Source organism: Eleutherodactylus coqui, chromosome 1 (genome assembly GCF_035609145.1).
Source record: "Eleutherodactylus coqui strain aEleCoq1 chromosome 1, aEleCoq1.hap1, whole genome shotgun sequence".
NCBI lineage: Eukaryota > Metazoa > Chordata > Amphibia > Anura > Eleutherodactylidae > Eleutherodactylus > Eleutherodactylus coqui.
Genome location: NC_089837.1, coordinates 412,198,243 through 412,221,949, shown reverse-complemented (window position 1 = coordinate 412,221,949; position 23,707 = coordinate 412,198,243). Strand labels below are relative to the sequence as shown.

The following is a 23,707-nucleotide window of genomic DNA, read 5'->3' as shown; positions in this document are numbered from 1 at the left end:
TTTGTGGTCCTGTGAGTCAGACAACCAGTGTGTCACTGATTCTTTAGGGGGTGATCATTACAGTCTCTAGACAGTGTGTACATGGAAATAATGTAGTAACAAGAAATTCTTGATAAGATTCACAGTTTGTCTGGTTCTGCTGGTTTGTGATGTCAACTACTGTACAGTATATAATAAATATTCATTTGCTTTGTTCAACAATAAATGCGAATTCTTCTACATGGAAAATAAGATATCCCCTGAAAATAAGACCTACCACATCTTTGGGAGCAAAATTTAATTCAAGACACCGTCTTATTTTTGGGTAAACAGGGTATGCTCTTATACTTCAGCACAATTGGACTGCTATAGAGGAAAAGTTAAGAAAATGCTTAAAGTCCAAGAGTCATTTAGAAGTGTTACTTCTGTTACATCATTACAAAGATACTCTTGCTTTTGGATGGAAAAAAAAGCCTGCAAGAGCTATGGCTGACCTGGTCTGAAAATGTTGTAGAGAAGATAACGTGTCACTGTAGAAGGTTATTAAATCAATTGGCCAAAAAAAGCAGATGAGCGGCAGCTGTAACAGGAGCACAACTTTGTATCAAAAACATACATGAAGATGTAACATTAACAAAAAATTAAACCAAAATTCCAAAAAACTTCACAAATATGATTTAAGTCTTTATTTTTCTTTTTAAAAGCCATTCCTCTTAAATAAGATCCTAAACATTCACCAGACTGTCACTGTATAAAAATGTACAGTGGCTTTATTGACATGTACATTCCATAAAGTTTACATCTGCAAAGATATGAGGCACACTCAGTATTGCACTTCATTAAAATTTCAGGCTCAAACATAACCCAGAAAGTTAAATGAAACTGCCTTTGTAATGTAGTAAATCTTATACGGGACAAACATTGATATCTTTATGTACTATATACAGCATTTGTTACAACTTTTATACCTTATGTTTATGTGCCCTCTGAACACAATGTCCGTCTTCTCTGCTGAGCACATGACAGAGCTCCCCAGCAACCAGAGAGTCAGATTAACAGTCTAGAAGATAAACATATATACTCCTCTTTTTTTCCACGAGATGCAGGTATATGTGTACAGGGCTATTGGAAAGTCAGTGCTCATTACTGTAACTTCTCTTCTGCTCATACATATACAGTATACATATATTTATATATCCTTGATATGGAGAGCCTTTTATATGCCATGTATCCAAGCATTTTATACACGTCCGGAGCCTTGTCAGTGGTGCTTTATGTAATGACCACATGCAAGCACCTCACAAGTAGCTATCAGTTTAAGAAAAAACATTGAGTTTGGTATGAAGAGTATGAATTGTGAATACACAGCTGTATCTGGTGCCTCCTTCCCGTTTAACCTTGTTCATAGACTCTTAAGTGGTCCCATCCTGACCGGATGCTGTCGTCCAGAACCTGCCTGGCATGACGGACTGCTGTAGCCCATCTCAAAATTCACAAAGCAAGGGTAAAAAAAAAATAGAAACTGGAAAAGTAGTATGGGCTCATTTTAAAAAGTGTGAGCATTTCTGCACACTCCACAGCCCAAGGCAAACTCTTCTCCAGTGGGTGGGTGGACCACATGAAGAGGGCACTCCGTCCCTTCAAGCTGTTTGCCTTTTGGACCTAGAACACAAAATACAAAAATGATAAAGTCGCCTTACCAAACAAGAGGATGTTCCATATACAATTATAACATTATAACTCCAGGCAATATAATGACCAACTTTCATTTTAGAGGTCAATTCGATACAACGAAGTAGCAGTAGTGGTACAGACCTCAGAAATACTATTGGAAGAACCAATATAATATCTATATTTACTATAACTTGTGTTGGAAAAGGGATTGACCCAGTCAGGAAAAAGCAGGAAAACTGTTTTCAAATACAAACCTGTAGGAAAGGTTTACCTGCTTTGATCCAAAATGATACAACCCCATTGTGCCACAAAATAAATGTCTCCATCAAGTATTAGTTTTCTGAAAATGTCTGCCTGACAACCAGTCCCTTTTAATGGAGGGATCAGACAGCATATTTTAGGTAAAAAGGGTTTACAGGATTAGAAAAACATGGCTGCTTTGTGTTAAAACTGTGCCACACCGGTCAGTAGGCAGTTTCTGGAACTGAAATGAATGGAGCTAAGCTGCAATATCACAGATAGTCTGTGGGGGGCAGGTGTGCCAGAAAGAAGGCATGTTTTTTTCTTCTTTTTAATCATGTACAGCGACTAAGCGGTCGCCGATTCCTCAGCTCAAGACAGAAATGCCACAGAGAAGTGAAAGTGAAAGGAACTTCTCCTCACCGGCTCTAACTTCTGTGCAGTATGCAGCGACCCTGCAGAATCTGCCAACACTAATACACCCGCTATTCCACCTACCTGCAGGACAATGTGGAAGTTCTTCTTTAAGTATGCTGGTCATTCTCTGGAAGTCATCATGGCAAGCATTACAAAAATGTGTTGTTCCAAAACAGAAAAATACAGCCACCGAGCAGCAGTATCGACACTTGTATTCTAGAAAATCTGTACCGTGCTTTGGACACATCTGTCGCAAAAGAAATAGAACAGCAGATTTAGTCAAATCAGTTCTCCCTCCCCACTGTGCATCTACATACTGTAGGCATCAATGATCTAAACTAAGGGACAGATCTCAAAGGGGTATATACTGGGCTTCAACAGATGATAGGTCATCAGTTAAATCAATGGGGATCCGCTGCTCGGGATATCCCGTCCATCAGCAGATTGTCAGTGCAGCGGAGCTGAACGTCATGATCACTGGACAAAGGAGGAGGTGAAAGTCATTGAAATTTATGGGAGCACTGCTTCTCATGATGGTCAGGACAGGATGTCCAGCCCTGACTGTAAGAGGAACAGGAAGTAAAAAAAGTAGCACAGTGCACCCATTGGTTTCAATAAAAGTGAAGATGATCCTTTCACTTCCGCCCCTGTCCACTGATGCCAACATCCAGCCCCGCTGCACCAACAGTGGGACGAACAATCGGCTGATAGACTGGGATCCTGAGTGGCAGGTCCCCGACGATCAACTACTAATGACCTATCCAGATGATAGGTTGTTAAAGCTAGGAATACTCCTTTAAATCGATGGATACTAAAAAGACTCCCCATTGTGTCATTTTGTAGCACTTCTAGTCGTCTAACATTAGGGTTTTAATTAGAGACACGACGGTTCGAATCGCACCTGAGCCCTGGACACATCTGAACAAGCTCCACAGATCAGCTCTCTCGGATCATAGTCATCTCCTTGGCCAGCCTCAGCATCGCAGCGCGCTTCTCCACCAAAATATGCCTTTAAAAAAAGTGCGACATTAGTAGTTTTGCATCAAGAAATCAGCAGTCTTTCTAGGCAAGTTACATTTAGCCTGCACTACGGTAACCTTTAACTACCAAGACCCCGATACCTAGAGGTCAGAGAAAGTCCACATTAAATGACATATATTCCATTCAAGATCAGCAATTTAAATTTTTTTTCCATCTCCAATTTTCTAGAACTGTTATTTTTCTGTTGACCGCTGTATGAAGGCTTGTTTTTTTTTTTTGCAGAATTTAATACGATAGTGTATTTTAACCCTCTAATAGTCAAATTAAAATGGTAAAAATTGTCCAGAAAATGTCATTTTTAATTTGTACATTTTAAATTTAACGTCTCATGTAAATATAAGTTGCAAATATAAATTGTAAATATAGTGCATTAACTCCCTAGGCCGAGCTCACACATGAGCTAGGCAAAAGACCGCAATTTGCTGCGAGTTTTTGGCCGCAGGTTCCTGTGGTCGACAGCAGGTTTTTAGCATGCCTCAGCACTGAGATGGGTGATAAGGTGCACTAAACATAGGAAAAAAAACAGACCACACTCGAAAAACGCGGTTCTTTCCAGCGCATGTCTGCAAAGCCTCATTGAACTCAATGGGAGCGTTATAACGCGGCGGTCAAAACTCCACTGTAATCGTGGTAACAAAAATGGATGTGTGAGACCGGCCTTAGTGACATAATTAACTTTAGCCTAAAGACACGTTCATATGGGCGTATTGTCACCGTGTATTATGCACACGCATTTCCGGTGCGTAACACATGGTGAAGGAAGGCAATAAAAGTCTATGGACTTTCTTCCATTCACACCTGCTTTGGAACTGAGTGGACACTGCGCATGATTCGCAGAAGAAATAGATCGCAGCATGCTCCATTTCTCTGCATATCATACGCAGTCCTTGAAGGACTGCATATGAGAAGCTGTTCATTCGCAGGCATTGCGAAGGTGCGGCGCTTCAATACACAGCACTGCTTTACACAGAGTGGGGAATTTCAAACAAAATAAAATAAAAAAAAAAAAACAAAAAACAAACATTGCAAATCCGTAACGTCAGAATCCCAGTCAAGCGCAGGGCCAATCACAGACCATACGAGATCTCTGCCGGCTGAGCGAATGGGCTGCGATGAGTACAAAGTGAGGAGATACGCACAGCGCTGTTCGCACATGCCCGTGTGAATGAGCCCTTAAGAGCCAGTAAATCATTTTCCCTTTTGTGTTTGTGGTCATAACTATTTCTGGGCACCATGACGGTACGACATCTTGTGTTTTGTGAGACGAGTTCTACTTTTTATAGGAAGCAGTTTTGGATACAATACAATGTACTGAATAACTTTCTGGAGGTAAACTGGAAATAAAACAGAAATATCATTTTTGGGGATTTATTTCCATGGCGCTCACCATGTGGTATGAATATTATGCTAACTTTATTCTACAGGTCCTTATGATGACAAGTGCTTTGTTTTTTTTTTATTGTGCAAAAATTGCAAAACCTAAACACCTTTTTGTGAAGATCTGGAAAAAAGCAAAAAAACACATTACAAGACATCACCACTCTTATTTTTGCACGCTTGTTTTTTGCATGGTGGCTTGTTTTTATTTATAGCATTTTGAGGTATATACAAGCTTTTCATTACTTTTTATTCCCGTTTTGGAGAAGTGAGACAAATAAGAAAAGATTTTGAATAGTTTTTTAAAGGAATTTACTGTGCTGGATAAATGTCATATTTTATAGTATGGGTTGTTAAGAATGTGGCAATGCCAGTCAGGTGTCGTTTTTTTGTTTTTATTTTTGCAATATTTAAACCCCTCGTGTAAGGAGAAATGTCATTTTTTACATTTTCTGTAAAAACCTTTAGAAGCCTTGATCAGCAATGACTGCAGCATCTGCGGTGTTAGTGTAGAGGAACAATTAAATAAGCAAGTGCTTATCTTTTCACTTCTGTTCTGCGTTAAAAAAAGAAAGACCCCACATATGTGACAATTAGAGAGCAAATACGTTGTCTGATTTTTTTGGGGGGGGGGTGGGAGTGTGCTAGTATGATCACAGGCCCGTGTTGCCCCTTCCCTTGGGACAGGGGAACAGACAGGAAAATCACAGACCATTCTTTGTTGCCTGCTTGTCCTCCATTGCCACCCACCCCACATTGTACACAGACAAGTGACATGTGTACATTCTGTATTCCCGACCCCACTTCAAACGGCTGCAGCTGTGGTTTTATCAGTTCAGACATGCTTTTGATGCCATCTTAACATCCAGAATCTGAAGGGCATGTCAGTAGCACTGATAGAACCAAAACTATAGCTGTTTGAATTAGAATCAGCTTCGTTCAGCCAAAACTGAAATGTCCTTTTTGTGCAGAATGAACAGAGCTCTGGGAAATCTGTAAGGACTTTTCTGGGACTAAACTATTAATAACTGATCCTCAGGAAAGCGACAATAGTTGATAGTCTATGTCTGCTGATCTGAATCCCCACCAATCAGCTGGTTAAAGATAAGACATTCCTCATGTAGTTTATATTTTAACAGTTTGTACCATTATGGACACAGCGATAGCAATTTTTATTTTTTGTGTGTGCGCTTTATATGAGAAATGGGAAAGGTTTTTCAATCTCTAATTTTTTAAAATAAAGTTTTTATTTGGAAAACTCATGCACATGGCACAAAATTCCTGGCTCCTGCATGTTCTCAAATTTATGCGCAAGAGCAGGATTGTATCCTCTCATATGTTAACTAGCCTATTTTAATGAAAGCTGCCCCTATAGCTTTACTATTGACCATATGCAGGCCCATACAACTGAGAATCCGATTATGAATGTCCATGCACCCAGTATTACCTTTTTGCATTTGTAGCAGACATAATAGGCATATCGGTTCATGGCATAACTGGCCGGGTCATTGTAAAATCGTACTCCCGGTGTAGTGATTGCATCACTTTTGTGTAGTCCTTCATATTCCAGCCTCATCAAAGCCTTTCTCCTCACATCTTCATAAAGGTCTCTGATTGGGTCTAGAAGATCTTTTAACACTGAATGATTTATTTTGTTCTACAAATATAAAAAACGGATACAAGTTGATAACTCAATACATAACAAAAAGCAAATACAACTGATACAATGTTACTACCATACTTCCCTGGAAATAAGACACTGTCATATTAATTTTTGCCCCAAAAGAGGCAGTGTCTTATTTTCGCAGTGGGTCTTAATACTTACCTAGTAAGCAGTGTTCAGGTCCCTCACGCTTCCCTGTAGTTCTGAATGCCAGCATAGCATTTCTTCCTTGAATACCAGCCTCCAGCAAGCGATTGCTTTGATTGGTTCATCAAGTGCCACCTCATCCAATCAGAGCCGGCACTCGATTAACCAGTTACAGCCATTCATTAATAGACATCATTGAATGACTGATTGGATAATCGAGCACCGGCTTCGGTTGTCTGAGGCAGCACTCGAACCAATCACAGCTATTCATTGAATGACATCAGAACAATCACTTGCTGGAGGTGGTGTATTCATACCCTACTACCAGAAAAAAATACTGTCGGCATTCAAGACTACACGGAAGTCTGCAGCAGCGCCAGAGACCAACGTGAGGGACCCCAACACCGCCTACTAGGTGAGTATTTTTTTATTTATTTTTTTCTTCATGTAGTTTAGCTACGGCTTATTTTTTGGTGGGGGCCTATATTTCAAGTGCCCATCCGCTAAAAATCAGGGTAGGGCTTATTATTGGGGTAGGTCTTATTTTTGGGGAAATACGGTAAAGTTTGCAGTAAGTGAAGACAATTTATACAGTGCATAAGAGCAGTATAGAAGCTTTCTACAGCAGCCAGTCATCACTATTTTAATACACTGTATGGAGATCAGACTAAAGTACTGTGGGTGCAAGTAGTCCTGTTCAAAAAAAAGTCTACTAGAATTCAATCCAAATTACCTTGCAGATAGGACAGGACATAAAGCCAAAGGTTATCCGTGGCCCCAGCCATCTGTTCTCTAAGACACGTCGACAACATTGCAAGTGGAAAACATGGCTGCAGTCCAGCTGCAAACAAACATACCTTTACAGTTAAATATGCAAGTTTACCAGATCATCTGAGACGTACATATGTGCTGACTGACCCTACATTTCCTTTCACAAGCCTTTATAGGGCCATTTACATGTATTATTGCACAAACGTCATACAACCGAGAAATGTGCGATATTTGTTACAAAACACAGTTTACTATTCATTTACTTTTCGTTTGTCGCTCACTTTCAACCAGCATAAAAACCATTGCTGGATCACTCCCTTCCCGCTCAGCACATAGAAGGTGAAGCACTGAGTGAGAAGTCAATGGTGACTTGCCTGCCGAAACAATCTGTACGAGCGCTAACAACTAGCGGTGACGTCACCTGCTCGTGCAGGTCGTTTAGTACAGTGTTCCCCAACTCCAGTCCTCAGGGACCGCCAACAGGTCATGTTTTCAGGATTTCCTCAGTGTTGCACAGGTGATGTAATTATTGTCAGTGCCTCAGACATTGCCACAGGTGTTCTCACTATGGGATATCCTGAAAACATGACCTGCTGGTGGTCCCTGAGGACTGGAGTTGGGGACCCCTGGTTTAGAAGACAGTAGTCCTGGGTAAATGTAGCATAAGCTTACAATCAGATTTCAGATCTACGTATTGACGTCTGTTTATGATGGAGCTGGCAGGAATGGAGGTCAGCCAGATAGGACGCATCAACAGTTTCTATAAGTGTATATGCTGGTTTAACACAAACAATATCAGCTTACATATACAAAGACTAAGGATTAAATTGTAGAGCTGAAGATTTCCAGATCTGATGTTTGCTAGTAAAGATACTGTGGTCAACTTTTTTTCTCTAACGCTTAAAGGCCCATTTACATACAACGATTATCGCTCAAAATTCCTTCAAGCTACTGAAAATGAGCGATAATTGTTACATGTAAACGCGGGCATCGTGCAGTTTTCGCTTCAACAATTTTAAAGTGAACTTAAAATCCATACTTCAGCCAGTGAAAGATAATGTATGTCTCAGTAGACTGCATGCGGTTATCTCCATGGGAGCCCGCAGATAACATTGTATTCTGCCAGAAGCTAGGAAGAGAATAATGCAGCTGTGTGCACAGCTGGGCGTGTGATTATTCACACACTGGGCTCTGCAAACAGCTCCTGGAGGCCCTTTTAACATGCAAATGATGATAAAGTGTTAATGGCCATTAACACTTTGAACAGTTTTGCTATTTGCATAATCTTTGAGTCCTTTGAAAGATTACCTTTGCGTGTAAATGGGCCTTCAGAGTTTTCATTGAAATCGGCAAGATTTGCAGACACTTTGACCATTAGGGAAGAGGACACCCCTGCAAACTACATTAGAACAGTCGCTCCTTTCAGGTAATGTATCAGGGTGCTTTCACAGGGGACTATCTTTCAGACAACAGATGCTCGATAGGTCGTCCCAGCGATAAATCGTTCCTATGCTTGTACACAGGAATGAGCATTGCTGACTGAATGGAGCTTCCTGGGGATCCCTTCATAGTAAGTGAAAAACTGCTTGTTTACACAGAATGATGCATCAGTCATTGCTGATGCATTGCTTTAGTCTGAGCGATAATCTTTCAGATTCTCGCTGGATCCCGGCAATTTGAACGATAACCGTTCCGTGTAAAAGCACTTTTAGCTATAGTTGTTGAAAGATATGGAACTGCAAGGAGTAAATGAAAGTGTCAAAAAGTCACCTATAAATCAAATCTAAAGAAACATGGCAAACACTTCTGTTCAAAATCCACAATCTGGCCATACGATTCTTACTTATTTACAGTATTAGGGAACAGCACAGTAAAAGACGAGAACCACCTGAATGGCAGGAGCTGCTGAGAGCGCTTCGGTAAAGCAGATCATGCACATGTCATCTGCGTCCTGTTTCAGATTTGCTGCATTCTTATCACAGCCATGTAGACAGGGTAAGCACTGGTCCTCATTCTTCACCCCCCCACAAGGATGCCCACATGGGTGAGTCTTGCCACAAGCCGATTTAGCATATTCCTACAAAGCGGAAACACATTGTTGCAGGTTATATGACCCTGTATGACTACCACTGCACTGAGACCAATGGGCTACTTTCACCAACCTGACAATCTGCATCAGAACATACGCTGCCCACAGCCGATAACTCGGTCCCATTTCTGGATCCACAAAAACGGCACGTTTCAGAGCTGCTGCTGGCAGGCTTTCCTAAAATAAAAGGAGCATAAATTACAGCATGTTGTAGAAAAGAAAAGCAAGGAGCATCATTCATGGGTGTATGGGTGGCATCTCTGAAGCAGCGGACAGACACTGCGCACACCAGGGTTGGCTTATATATTTGGCATTTACATTTAAATGTCAATGAAATAAAAAAAGTGCGCATTATTTTCTACTGTTCCAAAACATTATGGGCGCAACTTATGAGAAAAGGTGGCCCCTTATTATGCTTGTCCATATTAGGTCTGCGCAAATGTTTACAGTGCTGAAGAGCATGTTGAAAAAAAACAACAAAGTATCACAAACTCTGCATTTGTGAAAAAGTGATTAAGAGAGAAACTAAGTGCACCCGGTTTTACCCATAAACCTACCTGTTTGCTCTCTGAATTCTACCATGGCTTTCATAGTCTTAGAATCGGCTAGCGCCATCAACCAGAATAACTTTGTTCTTCCACAGCCCTCATGGAGATCCACTTTGATTGCTTCTTCTTCCTCTTTAAACACCTGCACAAAGTATTACATGTGGTTGGTGATCCTGAACTGATCATTCTTGGCGGTTACTATTAAAACAATTTGCAATGAAATCTGAAGTAGCCCTGTGAGGGTCTGTTTTTTGCTGGATGAGTTGTAGGTTTTAACTCTTTCCAATCCACTGTCTGATGTCTAAAGACATTCTGATTGAAGGCTGTACAGCTCCAACGTCCAAAGACGTCCAGCAGGGTATTCTTACTGTATATTACTGGCCGCTCTGTTGTTGGGGGCCTCTCTGTCATGTCATATATTGCAGTCCTGGCTCTAGCCAGCAGATGGTACCATTTTATAATGGCAGAAATAGAAAGCTCCCTAGGAAACCCTGAATCCAAAAGTGGATCCAAAAATTTTCATTTTATTCTGGGAGTCAAGACGACTATGCAATACCAACTATATAGAAATTCAAGGTTTTCCCACATTTGCAAAAGTAGCAGCTTATCTCGTGAAAAAAAAATTATATTTATATAATAAGTATGTCATCACATTCCAAGAGACATAACTTTATTTTTCCATTATTGTACCAGATGCAAGTTTCCTTTTTGTGGGACAAGATGTAGTTTTTATTAGTATCATTTTGGGATAAATAGGACTTCTTTTTCTTTTTGAAGCAGTCATTCACTGCACAGTTTAAAACAATTATCATATGAAGTTTGTGACAAATGCGGCCATACAATATTATAATTATATATATATATATATATATATCATATTCGTTTTTTTTAAATACTAACAAAACAGAACCACTTTCTATGGAAATTCTTTCTTGAAAATTAACTTCAACAAGGTTTCATTATTTATCCAGTCCCACTACGGGACTCCACAGTGCAATCATTTGACCCCATTTATAATGTTCATACCAACGCAGTACTTCTGGTCAGTTTGAAACAGACATTGTAATCATGCAATGAGAATTAAGCCTTAAGGCCTCCTTCACACGGGCGACACCGCATCGCTGCGAGAAAATCGCAGCGATATCGCATCGCTGCACTTTGTGATATCACTGCGATTTTCTTGCAGCAATACCGAGATTTTGTAGCGCTACAAAGTCGCATGTGAAGCTACAAAATCATGCCACTTTGTAGCATCTGCTACTGTCAAAGTTGCATCGCATCGCATGCACACCGTGTTTTCGTGCGATGCAACAGAGAGGAAGGCTCCATAGAGAAACATGGGATACAAAACCTAGCGTGTCGCGGGCATATCGTGGGACCTGGGAGGTTGGTGTGTCGTTTTGTAGCATGCTACAAAACATCTCATGTGTGAAGGAGCCCATAGGAAACCATGGGCTTCCCTAACATGCGATTTGTAGCATCAAAGCAATGCTACAAAATCGCGCGACTTTGTCGCCCGTGTGAAGGAGGCCTAAACAAAACCTTTTTTTTCTTTATTACTGACAGCAGCTGTGGTTTAAATATTTTAATCTCTTTAATACAATTTTCATATTCAAGACAATTAAATATCTCCAACTTACATCACGATACAAAAGGTTTACGAAACCATGTTACATATACATCTTCAATACATGACTAGCTGTGGATTAGCTTACCTGTCTTTGATGGGATTTTGTTCGTCGATGGAGGTGGAGAAAGCGGTCACAGTCCGTGCACAGATTCCCACAAGCATTGCACAAAATGATTGCTGCAGTTTCACCATCATCATGATTATCACACATTGGCTGAAAGAAGAATACAAAATAGTTAAACTTGCATTTTTACAGTGAAACTACAACTTTACCAGAAAGCATATATAATATAACCTCTAACTGTGGTTCGGAAAAGTGGCAAAACCAGTTTGGCAGCCAGAAGGTTTTATACACATTAATCTGCAGGGCCAATTAGTGTCATCAGAAGGTTACCTCTTCTATAAATGAGGTGTTTACCATAAACATATTTTAGTATTTTTGATATTATATTTTAACAAAAATGCGATAGTTTGTAGACAGAATTACTTTCTGAATTATCGGGAGCACTAGAATAGGTTACCATTTGTTTTTGTTGTCCATCCTTCCCCATCCACCTTCCAGAAGATAATCGGTCCACGTGATCTTGATCGAGTACACATAACGATGCTACAGCCAGCCATAGCTACAATGAGATAACATGATATTAGCATCATCATCAAGCAGGAGGGAAAACAGCCATTTCAGATATATTCTTTAAATATTTGTGTTACAATTAGTACATGTTAATAAAAATCTCAAAATACAATATTAAAGGGGTTGTCCCGCGCCGAAACGGGTTTTTTTTCTTTTCAACCCCCCCCCGGTCGGCGCGAGACAACCCCGATGCAGGGACCTAAAGAAAGCTTACCGGAGTGCTTACCTGAATCCCCGCGCTCCGGTGACTTCTATACTTACCGGTGAAGATGGCCGCCGGGATCCTCTTCCTCCGTGGACCGCAGCTCTTCTGTGCGGTCCATTGCCGATTCCAGCCTCCTGATTGGCTGGAATCGGCACGTGACGGGGCGGAGCTACACGGAGCCTGCATTCTGCACGAGCGGCTCCATTGAAGAGAGCAGAAGACCCGGACTGCGCAAGCGCGGCTAATTTGGCCATCGGAGGGCGAAAATTAGTCGGCACCATGGGAACGAGGACGCTAGCAACGGAGCAGGTAAGTAAAAAACTTTTTATAACTTCTGTATGGCTCATAATTAATGCACAATGTACATTACAAAGTGCATTAATATGGCCATACAGAAGTGTATAGACCCACTTGCTGCCGCGGGACAACCCCTTTAAGGTTTCTTATCCCAGTTCTCACTAATCCTGCAAGTTGAGCAGAACAGCAAAATATATTTATATCTATCTACCCAATAATCCCAGACCAGACTGTGAGCAGAGATAACCAACACCACTACATTAACCCTTTCCAATCCATTTAAGGATTCAAGGTTTCCTCCTAAGGGATTGCAGTGTGTCATTATACAACGGCACCATCTGCTCCAGCAGCGGAGCTATACAGGCTTCAATGATTAGGTTGGCAGACGTCCGGCAGTGGACCCGGAATGGTTAAAAAGGGTTTGTCTGCCTGTTATAACAAATTAATTTTTCTATGGCTTTTTGACTTGAAATTGCTTTGCAGTATCTTAATATTATGATACTCATGGACACGACATAAAATATATGTGCTTCAAGGCCCAAAGCCATAGAAGAATTTCAGAATATAAATTTATAAGAACTTTTGACACTTTCAATAGAGGGCTAAATTCTTCATGAGGATTTCTGCGTGGGCGGGAGGTATGAGACATCTATAGCACAGATAACACTGCTGTTATCCCCCAACACTACATTCAGGGACCATAAAACCTTCACTCCCTGATCAGTGACTTTTTCAAGAGGTTTGTATTTCTGTTGTGGTATTCACATCCATGTCTGTGCCTTGTCATAAGTATGTGTGTATAAATATGCATGCCTCTTCGAATCTATTCCATTTAAGCCTGAAGAAGAACCCTGCTCTGGTTCAGAAGCTCGCAGTAACATCATGTATTTTTGTTACCCATTAAAAGGTATCATATCTACAAGATTACGTGGTTTCATTGGCTGGGAACAGTCACACAACAAAAACTGGAAGGACCATTGAGCTGCAGCGCTGGAGTGCCGGGTCTGAGGATGGGTAAGTAACGCTACTTTCATCACTTTACCAGAGTTGAATCCATTTTTAAAACCTTGTTATAACAGCCAGACTACTCCTTTAACCCCTTAGTGACCAGGCTTGTTTGTGCCTCAATAACCAACTAACTTTTTAGTTCTTTTCATAAATCACATTCTAGGAGCTATAACTAAGTTTTCCGTCACCACAGCCATATGAGGGCTTGTTTTTTGTGGGACAAGTTGTAGTTTTCTATGACATTACTTTTGGTCTAAAATGTATTCTATAACCTTTATATTTTTTTATGGGCATAGGAGAAAAGAAAACACAAAAAAGACTTCTACCATTTGTTTTTTGGATTGCATTTTTACAGCATTCAGCGTGCCAAATAAATAATATGATAAACTTACACTCTGGGTTGGCACAATTCCGGCAAAAGCAAGCTTATGCAGAGTTTTTATGGTTTTCTATTCTTTTGGACAAAATTTATAGAAAATAAATAAAAATATATATATATATATTTTTTTAAACAGCATTCACCATTCATTATAAATGTCGACATTGAAATGGATGCAGGCTGATGGTGAATTACAAGTCCTTCCTTTATATTTTTCATTCCAATTGATTCTACTTGTGTGTGAAAACAACCTTGAAAGTAACTCGGTCTTGTCTACCTAAAGTGTTTAGAAAATGCACTTTTATGCACCCTAACTAAAGGGAAGCCCAAGTGCACACCAGAAGACCTGAAATCATGATGTTTGAAAGCACTGCCCATCTCTTCTGGGTATTTTCAGTACATATCCATCTAAATGTGCCTGTGGAATTGCATAGCATTGTGACAACGGCAAATTCACATCATCCAGTGTGATCTGTCAAGGTCAGGGATAGTTTGTAAGGAGGGGGACATGAAGTGACGATGCTGATCGCTGCCTCTGATTTTCTAATGTAAAACAACTGCTATGGGCACCATTTTTCACCAGGCTGGCACCAAACTGCTAGTAAGCGGTGGAGTGCTTTCCCCATTTGGACAAAAAGAAAACGAGGCAGGACTTCTGTAAATGGACAATAGGGGACCCACTGACTTGTATGGAAGGCTGCTCTAGACATGTACTGTGAGCTGTGCAAAAGTTATTGTGCAGAGAGGGGGAGTAGATGGTGACAGTTAATCACCTATTGTGAATAGTAGATTCTATGTTATATGTACATACACGTTACCGGTCGGTGTAATCCCTCCTGTGATGTTAAGGTCTCTTTAAACAGACTGCCGCCCAATTATTGCTCCAGTGCTTACACAAGAGTGATAGTAGTTCAAATGAATGGAGACGGAGCAGGCCAGGATCGGTCAGCAGCTTTTACTCTCACGGCCCATGGTCACTTGGTTTTAAGTTTTGCTACAACCCAAGTGGCTCCAACAAGTGCCTGATTTCTCATTTAATGGCCTATTAGCAGCATGTGTACACGGGGCGATTCAGGTGATAAAAGGATAACGTACCCTTTAGTGAGATGACATCCTATTATGCTCTGCGGTCACTGAGAAATGCAGAATTTTATAAATTTTCTTTTTTAAAATATAAATTGTGACCAAAAATTTAAAGGAAAAAAATTTGCTTAAAAAATACAAAAAACAATTAACACAAAAATGGGATTTGTGTAATAGGTCATTTTTTGAGGACTCATTTCCTTTAAAAGGAAGCAGACCATTAGAAGTGCACTGAATAAAGGAACATCTGAATACTTTTTTGCCCCGTTCACATGGCAGTATATTTTTCATATGCCGGAACCAGGAATAGACAAAGAAAAGGTACAGTGGAATGCTTTGCTTCTCTTGCATATCCTGCTGTTGGATTACTGTACAATACTGCCATGTGAATGGGGCCTAAATGGGTGTTAAAGCTGGAATTTTACGCTTTTTGCCACAATAATGAACAGCTCTAGCTTTTACTATATAGATGGAGACATCACTAGTGTGTCAGGGAATAAAGGCTCAGAAAACTTACCCTGGTGGTTGCGATACATCTCACTGGGGAACGATACTCCTCCTCCATCTTCGTCAGTGCGATGATTGTCTCTGCAATTGCATTTTTTGTGACACGGGACCAGGCCTCAGAGAGATGCCCCTGTAACGTTGAGGAGGTGAAGTCAAACAACTATCAACACCGGGGCAAGATTTATATCCAAAATACAGTCAGAAAATGGTCTAGCATGCTTTACCCCACATTTATGTTTTTCAAACTGTTTTTTTTCCACTTGACCAAAAAAGGGGTGTGGCCTAAATTGCACAAAATTGTCAAGAAACGCATTAAAATTTTGGTGAACATTTTGGCATAAACTAAGCCAACTTAGTTAACCTTAGACTAGACAGTCTTAATATTCAAAATAATGGTCATTCAGCAAAGCTCCTGTGATAAATCTGGCGCATTTCAAGACTCTCTATTCTAAGTTTGCATTGTCTAACTTTTAGACAGTATTTGTAAATAAGCTCCATATATTTTCTGTTACAAACTTTTGACATACCGTGTTTCACCGGAAATAAGACATATTAATTTTTGCCCCAAACAAGGCACAGGGTCTTATTTTCAGGAGGGGTCTATATACTTACTAGCAGGTGGCGTTTAGGTCCCTCACGCTCGGCTGCGGCGCTCCGGCACGCTTCCGTGTAGTCCTCACCCAATCCGAGCAAGCGCTCAATGAACCAATCACAACCGTTCAATGATGTCATTCAATGAATGGCTGTAATTAATTCATCACGCCGGCTCTGATTGGGGACTAGCACTGCAGCCCAGTGTGAAGGACCTGAACGCCGCCTGCTAGGTGAGTATTTTTTTGTCCCCCATGTAGTTTAGCCAGGGCTTATTTTTAGGGGAGAGGGCTTATAATTCAAGCCTACTCCCCCTGAAAACCAGGGTAGGGCTTATTATTGGGACAGGTCTTTTCAGGAAACCATAAGTTGTGCAAGAACTTGGTTTTTGTAGGAGACCCTGTTTCTATTGGTACCATTGTACCATAAAAAGCGAGGGGTTATTGGCTCCTCCATTTGGTAGTCAGCTACCTGCATGGTGAGAGGAGGATGCATCTATATGCACTCCTCAGTCAGTAAGTAACGGCCATTTTCTGTGATTGTTTTTAATTCTTGATTTCCCCTTCTGTGATGCATTTATATTAGTGTAGGGACCCACTACAACGCAAGGAACCGTGAAGTGGTTAGTGGGCTCATGTATCTTGGCCAACATCCAACCAATGCCTTGCATTTATTATCTATCATTCACATGCAGTGTGGCATTGAGACTCCAGGGGGAGCCCAGGGTGGCAGTACCAATGTGGTTCACTGAAGGAAATGCAGGGCAACCCGCCGAATTATCATGGCGTCATTAATAGGTTGCTGGTCTGCATGGTGAACTACATATATCAGAATGGTCTGTCACCCTGTATCCACTATGTGTGGGAGTTTACACCCAGCAGCCACCCCCATTATTACCAAGAGGCAGTGTGAGTGGGTGTTATTATCGGTGTCCTGCACAGGTGTTATTGGCTCCTCCATTTGGTAGTCAGCTACCTGCATGGTGAGAGGAGGATGCATCTATATGCACTCCTCAGTCAGTAAGTAACGGCCATTTTTCTGTGATTGTTTTTAATTCTTGATTTCCCCTTCTGTGATTAAAACCAGGGTAGGGCTTATTATTGGGGCAGGTCTTATTTTCAGGAAACCATAAGTTGTGCAAGAATTAGTTTTTTGTAGGAGACCGTTTCTATTGGTACCATTGTACCATAAAAAGCAAACAAAAAGTTGTATGTATTAAATTTATTCTTGGAAAGAGGGAAACCAAAAAAGGGTAATTTTGGCATTGTGTTTTTTTTTCTGATGACGTCCACCATGCGGGATAAATAATGTGTTACTTTGACAGCTCAGACTATTATGGACGCGGCGATATGAAACACTTTCATTTAGATTTTTTTTCGTAAAATTATAAATATGGGGAAAAGGTTTTTTTTTTTTACTTTTGCCAAGTTTTATTAATTAACTTATCTTTACACTTCTTTTTAGCTGCCATATGGGACTTGAACTTGTAATTGTTTGATTGCTATAGAAAGTGTAATGTAATACTATACTTCGCCATGCATTTATTCATGGAAGCCCTGGGGGCCTTCAGAAGGTCCCCAGCTACCATGGCAACCGAATGGCACCCGACAATCTCATCGCAGGGTACCCCTGAACTCAGACTGGGGCATCTGAATGCTACGGTTAGAACTGACAGCAGCATTTAAAGGGTTGACAGCCCTGATCAATGTAAGTGCTAATCATGGCTGTTTTCAGCTGTCAGAAACAGCTGGCACCCGCCATGTATGTAGCAGGATCAGTTCCTGATTCTGTTACATACAAATCGCAGTGCTGGAGGGCGTACATGTACGCTCAAAAGCATCAAGGGGTTAGGCTATGCAATGCCTGGTCATAATGCTATTCCATTATAGACAATTCAAATAGAATGCATCACTGTAGCCGGCAAACACAAGACTTGTGTGTTCAGCATCCCCACAGATAAAGTCCACAACTAGTAAATGACATTGATGTCCCCTTACATTGGAGCGGACATGAAGATGTAATCCCACATCATGAGTGGTAAATTCCATTTAAGCCTGATCAAGGCGGGAGTCCTGCTTCACGTTCGGGCTCACATATAGGAGTAAGATCACTTATTTACCAAGCGATTCTCCCTACACTTCAGCTGGGCCAGAATCACAATTTAAAAGTAAATTTAATTAATCAAAAGACCTAGCCTTTTGATTCATTGGGGTGGTAATACGTTAATTCCAGAGCTTAACAGACGCTCTTATAAAAAAAATTAATAAAAAAGGCCCTGTAACAAGTGAATCTCTAACATGTGTTTTTACATAAAAATTGTTTAAAACTTACAGCTGCCATGTCTTTGATTAACTTAATGATGATTTCGGAAATCTGTGTTGGGGTTGAGCCCTTCATCCACCAGTGACTTTCACCTCTTCTTAGGTAACTGCAAGAAAAAGGATTAACTTAAAATGTACACAAAACAAATCTTTTTACTGTAAAAGCCTCAATTCTCATCCACGTCAGTTTTGTCAATATAGCATCAAATAAAGTTTGAAAATCTTCACATTCTTATTGGAGCACGTGGCCATTGAAGCAATGCAATAATACATCTTCTAAAGTGGAGCTCCACTGTAACACATCAGCCACATTAAACTGGTGCATCTTTAAAAGGGGGGGCAAAAAAAAGTTTCAGTAACTCTGTACCTGGAGTTAAAAATCATTGGCAAAGTGACAGTTGTGACCCCTTTCCCAGCACTCATTCCTGCTGTGCCGGTGATGGGTGTCCCCTTAGCCTTCAGTTGGACTGTAAGTGCCTTAGCAATGCAGCCCAAGAACATATCCAAGATGCCAAGCTTGTTCCAGTCCCCTTTCTCTGTGGAGTGGATAATATCACTGATGTCAGCAGGTGGGAGAGACTTTACTCCTATGATGCTAGCAAGACGGGATGGAGTCACTTCAGGTAAGACACGACGAAGCAGTGAAGTTACCTGTAAGAGACCAGGAAAGAAACATTACTTAAGCAAAGGTTATGCATGACCAAATTATAAACCATTAGTGTGACCGTATGATATGTAGTGTACCAGCATTGGCCATATTACCATTTAATAGACTGTATCCATAAGTTCAGATCTACCTTTATGCTTAATACTGTAAGTATAGAACAAATTGTGTATAAGGGGACACCACACAGTGCTGCGCCTCATTCTGCATACAACCATTGGGATAGTGAAGGTAGATTATTAGAACATGACTTATACGGGTAACACATGCAGCTACAATACCATTCACTGCACCAGATAGCAAGCACTCACTTGTCGCTGCACTCTTGGGGAAGCGGTGTGTAAAAGATGGAAGAGATCTTGCAGTAATGTCAGCTGCTGAGCCAGATACTGTCTGCCAACATTGGATCCACTTAATGCAAGGACCATGGAAAGCAGCTCAAAGCAGTAAGCGTCCGAGGAGGCGTCTTCATCGTTTGGTTGGGAGTTTGCATTCTCTTTGCTGGAGATGGCATGCTCCCATTCTTCCCGGACACGCGTTGCCTCCATTCTGATAGCTTGCACTATGTGGGCACACACCTAGAAACAGAAAGACCTCAGTTTATTAAAAGAGAAAAACAAAAAAATTATATTATCGAACAGGGTCTCTAAAAGAGGAAACCGCATCTTATCATAACAGGCCGACAAATAAGAGACTACAGTACTATTGTTTGTGTGTTAGACCACCTGTAACACTGGTTTATAATGGGTTATATCTTACATGATGAAAGAGATCCACTATGTATACACTGGCGTGTGAGGAGACAGTGAAAACAAAACTATACCAACCCCCTATGAACAAGTACACTTACCTGCTTTTGCAGGTTGGTGAGTTTACTTCTGCTGAAGATAATGCCAACCATGTGTTCCTTAAGGTCAGCATCTGAGGTTGCCTAAAACAGGAAAAAATAATAATTACCATTGTGGTCACACAACCATATTTCGAAAGGCGAGTGTCCATATATAAATATGTATTATCCGTTTTTCCACTGAATTCCCTATATTATCATGCAAACCGATGATGAAATAAGATGTACAAATTCTAATAAGGCAATTCAGACACCAAGCTGCTAACATGGAGACTTCAGCTTTGTCTTCTGCTTATTAAAAGGAACAGACACACCATGATGCACGATAAAGTCACTCTTAGTGCACTGAAATCAACGTACAGGAAAGTAGCCCATTGTTTAAGAGGGACGTATACTGCTGCGTAATTGGGGAGCAAAATGGATTCCAGCTGAAGACAGTAGGACACCATTAGATGTTAATTTGCCTTGCTTTATGAATGGGCCTGACATGCTATGGAATATCTGACAGAGCTTACACAAATCATTGAATTGCAGAAACAGTCACACTTAGGCCGCCTGCAGACGGCCGGGTCGGATCCTGCTGCAGCAGCCTGTGAATGACATTTCTGTGTGGGCCTCTGCGAGACATTCTGCAATTTGTTTTCTACGTGTGATTTCACGCGGACAAACCACGGCTATCTGCCAAGGATTGCGTTTTTTAATGCAATCCTATGGCAGCGTCCACGGGCGGAAATTCTGTGGGAAATCCCGCTGCAGAACTTCCGCACGTGTGCAGGGGGCCTTACTTGTACAAGGGCAGGTACATACTCTAATGCTTAGCAACATGCAGAGCCAGAATGGGAGGCAGCATAGAAGCACCCCACACAAGGAACAGATAACCCCCCTTCTCTCCCACATTCTCATTGCCAAACTGCAACTCGCAGAACGGCCAGGATAAAGTTGGACTTTGTGATGTTCAGGAGATTGAGGAGTCCATACTTTGTTTGGATTACTTAGATCAGTGTTTCCCAATTCCAGTCCACAACAGGTCATGTTTTCAGGATATCCCATAGCAAGAAAACCTGTTGCAATGTCATTGACAATAATTACATCACCTGTGCAATACTGAGGAAATCCAGAAAACATGACCTGTTAGGGTGCCCTGAGGACTAGAACTGGGAGACACTGGCTTAGATGGTGTGCAGCAGTCCACCTGATCTAATAGTATGAGCATAGCTAATAGGCATTAAACCAACATGATGCACTACTTGTAGCCATGTGACTGGCATCCTATAGAAGCCTTGTGTGCGGACTTAGAATACTAAGCAGCTACCCCCATGAATGATAGATGTCCGAGCGGCTGCTTATCCAAATTTTGCACCTGTACCACCCTCCCTTTTATAGCATTTTGGGTCTGTGTGCTGCTGGGAATTAAAGTTTGTACCTGCCCTTGTACCAGGAAGTATGGCTTTTTCTGTGATTTTCTGTAAATCTGATTCAATTTTCTGTAATTTGTTTACAAGAATCTTTAGCATTAAGATGTGCTAATTAATCGTAGCCAACTGGGGTTAGCATCATTACAGCTTGCCCAAGTCACATGTCTATATCTGCTGAATACATAAGTACTACAATGTCAAGGAGTTGTGAAATGCTAGAGAGGACACTAGGTGACAAAATAAGAGTAAATGTAAGAAATACACTGACATGCCGTAAGTCATGGGACAGCAGTATGTAAACTGAATGCAATATGAAGTGGCATTATCTCAAGTGACTGCTTGGGGCGTGAAGTGTTCTATTGTTAGGTTGAACACCGATGAGCATGCTCATGGCAAGGAGATGTGAATTATCAGCATTCGAAAGAGGCATAATAGTGCGGGCCAGAGGGATGGAACATTCCATTTCGGAACTTGTGCAGGCCTTTAATGTCCCCTAATCCACAGTACTACGTGTGTACCAGGAAAACGTCACTGATGACATTACCACCCACAGTGGACTGCACAAGAGTGCTTAACCACGCTGACCGGTGGCATCTGGACAGAACTGTCTGTGCGAACAGGCAACTGACTTTAGCAGAAATCACATTCAATGCAAGAGACCCCACACACATATCCTACAGGTCAGTGCAGCGTTCTTTAGCTTCCATGGGTCCCTGTTACCACACCACATTGCCTCACCTGGGCTTATGAGGTTGCCAACTGTACTGTCAATGTGGTATGGTCCAATGAGGCACGATACAAATTGTTTCAGCTTATAGTAGGGTTTGTGTGTGAAGCCATGGACCCCATTTGTCGATAAGGTACTATGCAGGCTGGTGGCGATTCCATACTGTTGGGCGGTGTGTTCTCACGGCATGGGTTGTGTCCACCTAAGGGATCATTGACCAGTGCCTGCTACATCTTACTGCTTGGTGACCATTTGCAGCCCTTCATGAACTTTATGTGCCCCCCACAGGGATGGGATATTGCAGCAGGATAATGCACCATGCCATTGGGCCCAAGTTGTCCAGAATTGCTTTGAGAAGCATTCTGGAGAGCTCCTATGAATGGTGTGGCCTGCACGTTTGTACAACATGTGCACAATCGAGAACGTATAGAATGTGGAGGAGAGATCCATTCACACCCGAAATCCTGCACCTACAATTACCACAGAGCTGTAGGTAGTTATCGAGATGCCATAGCCCAGCAGCTCTCCAGATCTTATCCATTCATTGGTAGATTCTATGCCACGTCAAGTTCCTGCACTTTGTTAGACTAGGTGGGGTACTTAGTACACGATATTAGTTCCTGTCCCATGACTTTTGGCATGTCAGTGTATATTAAAAATATACTAGAAGAAACCCATTTAGGCAGTCATGTCAGTCATTTTCAGTTTCACTGAAAAGCCATGGATAAATCTTGATAGACAAGCTGCAAAGCAAATTTTGTGTATGCCTGTCACTTAAATTGTAACAAAAACTAGAATAAATCAGCAAAAAGGTTTTCATATTAAAGATTTGGCAGCCTACATACCTTCTCTTCCCCTTCAGGTGAAGACAAGAGAGCTTTTTCCTCTTGCTCAGGCGTGGGTTCTGCATCTCCAGAAATTAGTTTGCCAAATACCTGTGGAAAAACATGAAAAAAAAAAAGTTATCCATATACACAAGCAAGATTCTTCAATGACCAAAGCAGAATTCAAGATGTGCCAACGTGCCCATGTGGATGCGTACATTCCTCTTGTATAAAGGATGAAATGCTCACTTAGATATGGGATTTTACAATTCAAAAAGTTACTATATGCAAAAAAACCCAAAAAACAAAACACTGCCGTTTCGTCATAACAAACCTGTGAAGTTATAAGTCTAAACACGCGCAGGGTCTCCGATTCACAGTTCCTCTGCTGAGCCACACTGGCAGAAATTTGCCCAGCTATTTTGATAGCCTCGCCATCTTTCCAGCCGAGTACTTTAACTTGCCGCACTCTCAGCGTGTTCTCAGGGCCTTTCATCTCAATCTTCAGAATATGATTATCCCCTCCAGGCAGCTCACTTGTCACCCATCCGATGTGCCTGGAATCCAAGTCAGCCTTGTAGTAGAAAAAGAAAAGGCCATCTTACTACTTTACATCTTAATCATCTCAA

The 23,707-nt window shown here is 41.2% G+C and overlaps 1 protein-coding gene across 5 annotated transcripts in view; it reads right to left on the bottom strand.

Moving 5' to 3' along the window:
- Nucleotides 1-642: 642 nt before the first annotated feature.
- MYCBP2 (MYC binding protein 2) overlaps nt 643-23,707 on the bottom strand; it is a 196,032-nt gene continuing 172,967 nt past the window's right edge. For all 5 annotated transcript variants that reach the window (XM_066580830.1, XM_066580838.1, XM_066580848.1 and 2 more), the window contains 17 exons: nt 23,413-23,652; nt 23,100-23,189; nt 20,116-20,196; nt 19,577-19,843; nt 18,969-19,252; nt 18,612-18,708; nt 15,700-15,819; nt 12,098-12,199; nt 11,662-11,790; nt 9,956-10,088; nt 9,472-9,575; nt 9,198-9,386; nt 7,272-7,379; nt 6,176-6,385; nt 3,212-3,319; nt 2,392-2,557; nt 643-1,641 (listed from right to left, as the gene is read on the bottom strand). In XM_066580830.1, the coding sequence (XP_066436927.1) occupies nt 1,526-1,641; nt 2,392-2,557; nt 3,212-3,319; nt 6,176-6,385; nt 7,272-7,379; nt 9,198-9,386; nt 9,472-9,575; nt 9,956-10,088; nt 11,662-11,790; nt 12,098-12,199; nt 15,700-15,819; nt 18,612-18,708; nt 18,969-19,252; nt 19,577-19,843; nt 20,116-20,196; nt 23,100-23,189; nt 23,413-23,652 (2,544 nt within the window). In that variant the 3' untranslated portion in view covers nt 643-1,525. The remainder of the gene's footprint in view (nt 1,642-2,391; nt 2,558-3,211; nt 3,320-6,175; nt 6,386-7,271; nt 7,380-9,197; nt 9,387-9,471; nt 9,576-9,955; nt 10,089-11,661; nt 11,791-12,097; nt 12,200-15,699; nt 15,820-18,611; nt 18,709-18,968; nt 19,253-19,576; nt 19,844-20,115; nt 20,197-23,099; nt 23,190-23,412; nt 23,653-23,707) is intronic.